This window comes from Miscanthus floridulus, chromosome 6 (assembly GCF_019320115.1).
Source record: "Miscanthus floridulus cultivar M001 chromosome 6, ASM1932011v1, whole genome shotgun sequence".
Classification (NCBI taxonomy): domain Eukaryota; kingdom Viridiplantae; phylum Streptophyta; class Magnoliopsida; order Poales; family Poaceae; genus Miscanthus; species Miscanthus floridulus.
This window is the reverse complement of record NC_089585.1, coordinates 1,487,341-1,497,628: the sequence shown is the minus strand read 5'-3', so window position 1 is coordinate 1,497,628 and position 10,288 is coordinate 1,487,341. Positions and strand designations below refer to the sequence as shown.

The 10,288-nt window shown below is 49.0% G+C and overlaps 1 protein-coding gene across 1 annotated transcript; it reads left to right on the top strand.

Annotated features, from left to right (window-relative positions):
* The first annotated feature begins 2,240 nt into the window (after positions 1-2,240).
* On the top strand, positions 2,241-4,714 carry LOC136457398 (uncharacterized). Its single transcript, XM_066457428.1, has 3 exons — positions 2,241-3,005; positions 3,335-3,773; positions 3,845-4,714. The coding sequence occupies exons 1-3, from the start codon at positions 2,303-2,305 to the stop codon at positions 4,494-4,496; spliced, it is 1,794 nt and encodes a 597-aa protein (XP_066313525.1). The 5' UTR covers positions 2,241-2,302; the 3' UTR covers positions 4,497-4,714.
* Positions 4,715-10,288: the final 5,574 nt, after the last annotated feature.

Sequence of the window (10,288 nt, the reverse complement as noted above, 5' to 3'; positions counted from 1 at the left end):
CGGACGTCTTCTTCCCTCTACGCCATTGCTCGTGGATCTCCATCGACGGTCTGCTTTGACTATTTTTGCGCTATCTCTAGCGCTGATAGCGCCACTGTAAGGATGTCTACAATTTCGTTGTTGTTCGTTCTACCATTCCTTCTGTTACTAGCACTAGGGAGTTTGAGTTTGTCTCGGATCGTAGTGCTAGAGTTAAATCACACACCTATGATCCATGTTATTGTTCTTTTCCTCATCATTGGAATTAGTTTATGCGTCACTAAATTGCTATTACTTTCAACAATCCAAAAACTTGATAGGCATGTAGTGATGGCTGGATATTCTAATGCGATGAAACCAAAGAAGTTCACTGGTGTGAATTTCAAGAGATGGCAGACGAGAGCCCAGCTGTGGCTCTCGGCTATGGGCGTTTTTGGGTCATGAGTAATTCTCCTGCCCTACCTCTCAGATTTGAGAAAGAGGTGCAGGAGTCTATGTGTCCTTAGCGTTCTTTCTAACCAGCTGTGTGATGTTTACATGAACATCAAAAATGTTGCTAACCATGGGAGGCGCTTGAACACAAGTTCTCTGCCTCAGACGCTGGGCACGAGCTGTATGTGATGGAGCAATTCCACGACTTCAAAGATGGTTGATAACCGTTGTGTCGCGGAACAGACACATGTGCTCTATTGTGAGAGATCTCGAACAATTTGGACACGGTCACACGGCTTGTCTGATAAAATTCGTGGCAGGTGACATTCAGGCCCGTCCCTAGGCCGGGGCGCGTAACCTGGACGACTGCGCAGGGCCTCCAATTCTTATAGGCCTCCAATTTTTTAGTACCATAAGAGCGTCCGCAGTGTGTAGTTCGACGTCGCTCCGATACATTTAATGCAAGGATCGGACCTGCTCCTTCACACTGTGAGGTCGACTCGACGAAGGAGCTGCTCCCATCTATCGAACCCGGCTCCGAGAAATAAAAAATCATGCACTCTCTCTCACCGTCTCTTGTCGTTGCTGCTCCCGCTGCTGAGAGGAAGTTGGAGGAGGTATTTTTTAATGGTGTGGGCCTCACTTATAGAGCCAGGTACGTTACTATACATTGTGGCAAATTTTGATCAGCTCATCAGGCCAGGTCACATCACAGTATAGGAGCAGGCACGGTTCTATACATTGCTCATGCCCTAAGGCCATACCCATGTAGTTAAGCACATCAAGTATTTGTATTGTTTCGTTGACCCAATAGCGTCGCCCACTAGCAAGCGTAATAAAAATGATTTTCCGGCCGACCGCACGGTGTCATTTTCTCTCGACTCCTGCTATCCCAAACCTGTTCGTCTCCTATTGGCCGGTGAGGCACCGAGGCGAGGCCTAAAGGTAATACTAATCATCCATATTTTTTTTCTAGTTCATTCACAACAAACTATAGCGACTAGCGGATCAATCTTTAATTTTTGTTTTTTGATATTTTCATCTAGAAGCCTAGTAGAATAGTGTTTAAAGATTGAAGCCATGTCTTCTGCAAATCGGTCTAAATTTTGTTCTTTCAATCATCCCTGATATATCTTATTGAAATATAATATATTACATCGTACATTTTATTGCAGTCGTATTTTTCTCTAAGCCAGTAGGATCCATTTTTTTTAGTTTAGTACAGGGCCTCGGATCTCTCCGGGACGGCCCTGCTAGCATTATTGCCAAGTTGCCTTTGTCATAGAGGAATTTTGGCACAGCTCTTCTTTTCAGCCATGCAGCGCCTAGGGCCGGCCACACGAATTGACGCGGTAGTATATGTAGCCACGGGTCGCCACACGGCAACCACCGTGGCCCATTCGCGTAACGATAGACGGAGCGGAGCGGAGCGTAGGGTCCGACGGCGAGGCGCTGTCTTGTCCAGCTGGTCCGGGGCCGGTCGGACGGCCGGACTGTGAGCCCGCCGCCGCCCGTCGGCACTAGAAAAGCACCGTCTGGCAATGCAATCGTATTTGTCGTCCATTGGCCGGCCGGTCGTTTTGGTTTCGCCGGTCCTTCTCCTTGCTGCCGGCCCGCAGCCGCTCTTGTCGTGGACCATGCATCCATGCATGGTTCCCATGGTAGGGCTCAAACAAACATACCACTCCAAACAAGGCTGATGGAATCTAGAGAGCCTCAGATTCTATCCAAACAAGCTGGCTTTAACTCGCTTCAACTTCTTGCACCAAATAAAATGCTGTTTTCGCAGCTGTTTATGTAACCTGTTTGCAATATTTGTTTGTCCGTTTTTGCACGCCTGCTGCGGCCCAACTGCGCCTGCACACGACTCCATCTCTTCCTGCCTGCTGCCATGGTCCAACTCTGTCTACATTCCAAGGCCCACATCTCCACTCTCCGCGCTCACGTCCCGGCAACCGGGGCCAATGCCCTGCGCCTACTGCCGAAGCCGCAGCACGGCATGAGCCTCACATTCCAATCTTTCGTGCTCGCCGGAGCGGTGCCGCCGTACTCGGACTTCCTCCTCGACGTGCTGCGGTACTACGGCATCCGGCTTGCCCACCTCACGCCCAACTCCCTCGTCATCCTCTCCGTCTTCGCCTACCTCTGCGAGCAGTTCCTGGGGGCGCCGCCTTCGCTCGACCTCTTCAGGAGCTACTACATTTGCCGCGGGAACTCAAACCCGCGGACAATCGGTAGCTGCCATTTCCGACCTCGCAGAAAGCAAAATACCCCAAAGTTCATCTACGTCCAGACGCACGTACCCCAACAATGGAAGGATAAGTGGGTGTACATAGAGGACGACGGCGGCCACGAGGAGACGTCCGTTCCGTCGGAGCCTGCTGTGAGCGCCGACACGTGGCAAACACTGCCCCGCCACACCCCTCACCTAGCTGCGCTCCAGGAGCGTGTGGCGGAGCTCCGGCAACATGGGCTCACCGGGGCTATGGTGTTGGCGGACGCCATCAAGCGCCGGCTGTCGCCGCTTCGAAATCGGGCGCGCCTGGCGTATTTTTACGTCGGAGAGGACGACGACACACGGACTTTCCCCCAAGGTAATTAAGCATGCAGCCTCTCCCTTATTTTCATGTCAGTTCGATCGTCTCCACGGCGAGCCACCGGCCCACCGCCAGCTACTACTGGCTACCTCCTCCTTAGGCAAAGATCGCTATACACACGAGAACGAATAGATATGGCCCTTGGTATAGTTAACTGTGTAACAGCGGTTGCATTTGGTTCATGACCATCAAGTTTCTTCTGGCATATACAAAGGTTGTAATGCATCATTTTTGTGGAAACAATATTTTCATGGGTACGTACATCATTAAGTTTCAATAACAGGTCACATTCTTCTTCCTAATAAAACGTCTTCTTGCGCATGCAGCCGCCGGTGGCCTAAGCCCGACCCAGATGAGTGACTGGATGCAGGAGGTTCTCGGGACCTCGGGCCTCGACACCTTGCCCCCGGCGGAGGCGCGTCCGCTGTGCGAGCTAGAGCCCTCCCTGCGTATCCAGAGGATGCCCACGGCCGTCCCCGTAGAGATGGAGCAGCAGCCCCACGCCGCGACGTCTGGCGGCACGCGCGCGTTGAGGCGCCGGAAACGTCCGCTCCCCACGGAGACAGAGACGGAGGAAAGCGGGCTGTCTTTGTCTCCTTCCGCCCGCCGCCGTTCCACCCGCCTCCGACCTGACGGGGAGGGCGGGGGACCGCTGACGCCCCCACCGCATTCGGCCACCACCTTAGGCCCCAACATCGAGGCCGGCGGGACTCTCGCACCAGCACCCGAGATCTTCGACGGTGGGCGTCTTTCTTCTTGTTCTCGGTAAGTGGGCACCCCTTCATTCATTCTCCTCGTCGCCGTCCTCTCACGGCATTTACTTCTGCATGCTACAGGCTCCCAGCTTCAGCGCAGACCATGGTATCGATTCCCCTGCTCGCCGCTTCGGAGCACCATCTGCCATATTCCACGGCCATCACTCATCTGTCTAGAGAGGATGATGAAATGAAGCGCGAGCTCGAAAAGGTGAAGAGGGACCTCGAAAAGGCGATCGCGGAGAAGCATCTGTGCCGCGACACCTACGATCGTGCCCGTGCTGCTCTCCGCCAGCTAGACCTGGATCCGGGTGAGCTGCGGCAGGCGGACCACTCGGACTCTTGTGCCTTATTCGGCCGCGTTGTGGACCGTCTGGAGCTAATCGTCCGCGCTATGCCGGAACGTTGGCTAGAGGGCGCCCGCGAGGTGGCTGTGGGCACCACGGAACTCGTGCTCGGCCACTGCTTGCGGCTGCACCCACAAGTGGATCTTCAGGCGGTCGTCGAAGCAGCCGTGGAAGAGGAGCTGCCCCCTCCGGAGACGGACGAAGCACAGGCGCGGCACGACTGGGTCCTAGAGGGCGCACGACGGATCGTCCACCAACGTGTGCACGTCCAGGCACCTGTCGGAGACGGAGAGGACACCAGCACAGAGGAATGGGAGGGCGACCAAGGCGGTGGTGGCGCTGGGACAGCCGGCGGCGCGGGCAGCTCGGCGGCGGCCCAAGAGTAGTACTAGTTGCGTTCTTCTGAGTTTATGCAGTGGGATGGGTTTTTAGGATATGTCAGCTCATTTTGCTTTCAGACAACTGTTTGTGATTTCCTGATTTTCTGGTGGGCGCTGGGAACTATTTTCAATTCGTAGGATTTTGCGGTCCGATCATGTCTCTTTTATTGCCTTTTGGACAATGTGAGTTATTAAGCTGTGTTTCAGCTGTGACTTCAGGTTGCCTTTGAGCCCCGTTCAGTTTGCCTTATATCCGGCTTGTTCGGCTTCTTTTTTTTTTCAGTTAGAACAGTATTTTTCTCTCACAACATCACTTTCAGCCAAGTTTTAGCAAGCCGAACGAAAGTCCCATGGCTAGTTCCCTTCCAAGAACACTGCAACTGAGAGCGCATTCTATGCTGTTACAAGGTGAGATCATACTGGTTGTCGTGGACATGTACGCATGACGACCTATCCTTTGCTCCATCGGTAATAGTAGTAGCAGCTTGAGACTTGTGGTTGTGCTTGCATATTCTTTTTTTTTTTTTCATCACGGACGAACCGAATTTCATTACCCATGAGCAACGAATCATGCACAAAAGAGACGTGTGGTTATGTTTGCATATTCTCATTTTCATCAGCCTGGATTCCCTGCGTTCTCTTTTTTGCTCCCCCCCCCCCCCCCCCCCCCCCCCCCCCCTTCCCACCCCCCACCCCCACCCCCATGTTCTGGTTTGGTTTTACATTCACTGTCAGGTCCCGAAGGAATGCTGTAAGCATGCATAATGCATTGATGATGCAGATGAAGGTTTTCCAGCTTTCATATTTGTGTCCTAACAAACCGATGATCCATTAATGATTGGTAACCAATCTTTTGCACAATCTCAAATCAGTTGATATATGGGCATGCATCTGGCCGTTCGGTCACATAAATAGTTATATAAATGCATAGTTCTTCAATACATGATCGATTTCATCGTGACCCTGAGCCATGGAATCCGCTCTAGCTTCTGCCATGTTCTGTATTAGTATTATTCAGCACAGGTTGGACACAGCCACTTTGAGCTGAGCATATGCGTGCTCTTTGCTGAAAATTGATCGACTGTTTCAAGCTGAACTTTCTTGAGGACATACGTTTGCTTCCGTTCTACGTAAAACAGTGCTGTCCATGCCTATAGATGACCATTCGGGCCGCCCGGCCGCTGTGGCCGGGCCATCACTGACAGGTCGGGTCGGCCCGAAGACTGTCACCAAGGATGCTTGCAGAAGTAGAGAGGCCTCCCCGGGAGGGGAGAGCGGCGCCCAGAAGTAGCCAGGCCACTCGATACGGAAGATGCGGGAATGTGACGTCTACGAAGTTGGAGTAGGAAGTGAGGATGGGAAATTAGGGTTAGAATATACTCCTATGAGACTTAGATAGTGGGCCTCTACCGTGCCGCCATTGATTAACGGGCCGTGTTGTGCCACCCGACGTGCCTAGGAAGAGGTCTAGGCACAGCCCTATTTATCGGGCTAGGCCAGGCCGGGCTTGTGCGAGGCCAAAATACGGTTCTTCGGGCCGGGCCAACAGGCCACAAGCTACATGGCCATCTATATCCATGCCCTTGGAAATTTTGAACTGACGAATGTCGGAGTTGTCATTCACTTTACCTGCAAAGTTTTATCATTTAATATTTTGTTGAAAGGAGGTACAAAGGTCTAGTGCAGGAACCGGAGAACATGTTGAACGCGTATAGAACTCAAATCCATACCTACAACTAGAAAATTTGGCCCGGCTTTTGTTGCCAAGAAAATCATCTCAACTAGTTTCATCATGTGTTTACTTTTCAAATAGTCAGTAAATGTTCACATGGTATGGATTGATGGTGTCTTCTCTCTTCATCTAATTGCAGGGCTAATCATGCAAGTTCTGGCTACGTGTTGATGATTGCTTAGGAATGCAGGCGGGGCGGGTTGTTAACGTCATCCATCAACCCGCCCCACAAAATCAACGTCCGTGGACAATGCGATTAAGCAGCAAATTTCCTGTGGCCTAACATCTTTATGTCCACCGAGCCCACTGGACAACACCAAAAACCGCTAAGAACCCGCAAGACCGCAAGAACTCCGTTGTTTCTCCCGACCCCATCCCCTACCGCAGCCACCTCCATCGTCGCCTCGTTGGTGTCGCACTCCTCCCCCCGCCGTCTCCTCTACACGCTCTATCTCCAAGTCCTCACAGATGGAAAGTGTGTTTGCAGCCATGCCAGGCGCCGGCGACATGGCCACGGTTGAGGAAGAGGAGGCAAGGGAGGATTGGGGGCGACATGGCCGCCATGCAGATTCAGGCGCTAGCTTCTAGAGGATGTATACAGCTGGTAGTTCTTGCAGCTTTGTGGTCCGGCAATTAGTTCCACCTTTTTGTAGTTCAGTAAGTACTACAACCTTGAGTCAGTCGATATACATACTCTCCAGATGTTTGTGAAAATGCTTGTATGGGACAGCTATTTGATAATTCATACGGCTGCCATTTCCTATAGCTGTAGAATGTGCAGATTAGCTTCTAGCAATCAGAGCAACAATTAGCGGCAACAATACTCATGTTTCGTTCTAGTTCTTTTTAAATTTGTGGCAACATTTTTTTAAAAAAAATTTGCGGCAACAATCCCTGTTCGGTATTGACTGGCATGAACAATGGAGGAAGGCTACGGCAAGTCGGTAACTATAGTCAGTGACTGCCCAGTACGGGGTAACCAAGCTAGCTATCACGTGCGTGGTTATGCAGCGTGCGGGTATACGCGGGCTAACGTTTGCTGCCGCAAAGCCCACAAAACTTTTGGTAGCTACATAATTTAGTTGGCGGACAGCCACGAACCCGCAAGCATTTGCTTGTGACGAGCTTTGCGGGTTTGCGGTTGGCCACAACCCGCCCCGCCTGCATCCGGATGATTGCTGCAAGAGTTGATTGCATAGACTTATGTGTGGACAAATTGTAGTTATATCTTTGGTTATGTAGTTTGACAAATGTAATGGATTTATGCCTGACAAAATGCTTAGACATAGGCTTATTCTCCTATAACTTGTTCTGTTTGTGTAACCAAATATTGTGACCGATAGTTTCTATATAATGGTAGCAATTTTCTACGTTCCAATAGCATTTTTGAAACCTTTGGTCTTTTCTAATTTTTAAATGTATTTTTGTTGGCCAGGATTTGCATCCCTATTGTGTTTCCAAACGGTGCCTAGGATTTTTCTTACTTGTGGAACTACTATATTACCTAGCGGGAAAAGGTGGCATGTGCATGGAAGAAATTCCATATTCTTTTTTACTACCCCTCTATACAAAAGAGCCCTTAACGTTTGGGACAACACTATTTAAATTTATCTCTACTGCTAAAAATACAATAAGGAATCGTCAACACCGCTCCCCCCCCCCTCCATTGTACCGTGCTGTGAATGCCTATGAACAGGTTTTTTGTGCTCTGTTTGATGGCTCTGTCCGCTGACCCATGAGGCCATAGCGAAACCTCTACTAGTGGGAGGATATGTGATATCCCAACGCATTTGCCGGTGAAATAACTAATTGGTAGCACCCGTGCTATGCCGGCATCCAATCACGCTGCCCCCACACTATTCTTACCGTCTCGCTTGATAGGTGTCCTATAAGAGGTGGCTGCATGCATCCTACGAACACCTATGTAGACAGGAGGAGTAATCAACTGTCGCTCATTCCTCACTTCCAATCGTCTTCAACCCGACGGTCGTCGTCCTTTGTGGTTCAAGAGTTTCATCATATGCAAAGGTATATTTGTAGGACGTTTCATTTCACCAGTATAAGGTTGAGTAGATCGAGAAATACTTGACCAGGTTTATGATAGATAGTCGTGATATCAAGAGAAACTTGTTTGCATAACGGTTATCTAGTGACACTCGTGTGATCTAACCAGCGGCGGATCCACAGGGGGGGCTGGGGGGCTCCAGCCCCCCCTAATTTCTTGATTTCAAGTATAATCACTGTAGCAAAAGTTTGATTTCACCATTAAATCTTCATGCAAATCAACATCTCCATTGTTTTAGCCCCCCCCCCCCCTTATCCCGCATCGTGCATCCGCCACTGGATCTAACTTTGCATGAATGTTAGGATCGAGTGGCAGTTTGAAAATGCATTTGATAACCTTTGTGAAATGATTTGAAAATTCTACCATGAGCTAAAGGTGATGATTGTCTCGTGGGACAACACTTGGAGTTTGCAGCTTTTCAAAAGATTTGAAAACGGTTTTAAAAGATGTTTAATCGAGGAGGCTCTCGGTGGGTTGTGGGCTCCAGAGTAAACGCTACATGGCTGTTGTTAGTGGCATGAGTTGGCTTGACCAGATGTTGTGCCGCCTGGTGGTCTGACCGCGGCCGTGTTGGCACGTGGGAAATTGTAAGCGTTGGGTGCTTTTCTCCAGAGGTTGTGGAGCGAGGAGGACTGGAGAAAAGGGGCATTATCCATAGGCCTTGGCCCGTTGTCGACGTGAATGTCCAAATCTGGTTTGGTAATTAAGTAACAAAGTTATGTGGACTAATGTGTTTCATGTGAGATGAATAAGTACTTGGTCCAAAGATACACTAGGTTGAGCAAGACATAGAGCTATGATAGAGAAATAGCTTTGTGCATAATACAAAGTGCTCAACTAGTGAAGGTTGAAGGAGCTCATTGCATATAAGACATGACATAATTAATCTTGTGTGGCTGCTTAGGTGGAGATGATCAAAGGGTGAGGCTTGACCATGAAAGAACTGGGTTGCGAGCATAAAAGACAAGCTAGAGGCCCAGGTGCGATAGACTGTCGAGACCATGAAGCGCAAGTAGAGGATAGGGCTTAACGTGGATTAATCTCTCATTTAGTAGCTCGAAACAAAACATGCAAAAACCATTAATAACGCGCCGCTACTTTACTTTAGAAATGGTCGCCACACAAGGAAACATACGCTGGGAATTCGAACTAGTTAATTAACCTTAATTTAACCATATGCATGGATCGGAAGTCCATAATAACGTGCAGTATTGCAGGCAGTAATCACTTCTCCATAATTTGCACACTGCTCGCCTGGCACAGCTGATTCTCTACTTCAGCGCCGCTTGCTCAGTCTCACTATATATGTGGATGCAGGATCGATGATATATGTATTGCTTAGCTTTTGATCAAATTAAACATCTAATATGAGGAACAACATTGCCATAGCCATGCTCTTATTATTCGCTATGCTTTTTGGGCCTGCCGAGTGTACATACATACATACATACATACATACATACATACATACATACATACATACATACATACATACATGTTAGTAATAGTTCTAATATTGCTACTACTACGACTATCAGCTCCGGCCACCACCTCATTAGATGAAACAAAGCTGACCTTCAGTGGTTGCCCCAAGGGGCAGTGCGATTACCTTGATCCCGATTGGAGTACTTGCTATTGTTGCTCCCACAATGGCCGCAGAGAGTATTGCCACTTAACCAGAGAAGAGTGCAGGGCCAACTGCGCCTTAATTATGCCGACCCAAATGATAGCTTGCCGCTTCTGTTTACTCCATTCGGATCAAAAATAATAATGATACTGTGTAAGTTTCTCTCTCTCTCACTCTATATATATATATATATATATAATTCCCATGTGTTATAGTAACATAACTATCGTAAATATGTATTAACATTATTGTAAATTAGTATATAAAATTATTCGTAAACGGAGGTAGCTACTAAGCTACAGAATAACTTATTTTTGTAGTTGTCTACTGAATATATATATACATATATATAATTTCGTACTCCCGGGGAGTAG

What these genes read in the sequence shown, in the direction of transcription:
- LOC136457398 (XM_066457428.1), top strand. Translation starts at nt 2,303, where the DNA reads ATGGTCCAACTCTGTCTACATTCCAAGGCCCACATCTCCACTCTCCGC. An exon ending in CACACGGACTTTCCCCCAAG is followed by an intron (nt 3,006 to 3,334) that starts GTAATTAAGCAT and finishes TTGCGCATGCAG; the next exon opens with CCGCCGGTGGCCTAAGCCCG. An exon ending in CGTCTTTCTTCTTGTTCTCG is followed by an intron (nt 3,774 to 3,844) that starts GTAAGTGGGCAC and finishes TGCATGCTACAG; the next exon opens with GCTCCCAGCTTCAGCGCAGA.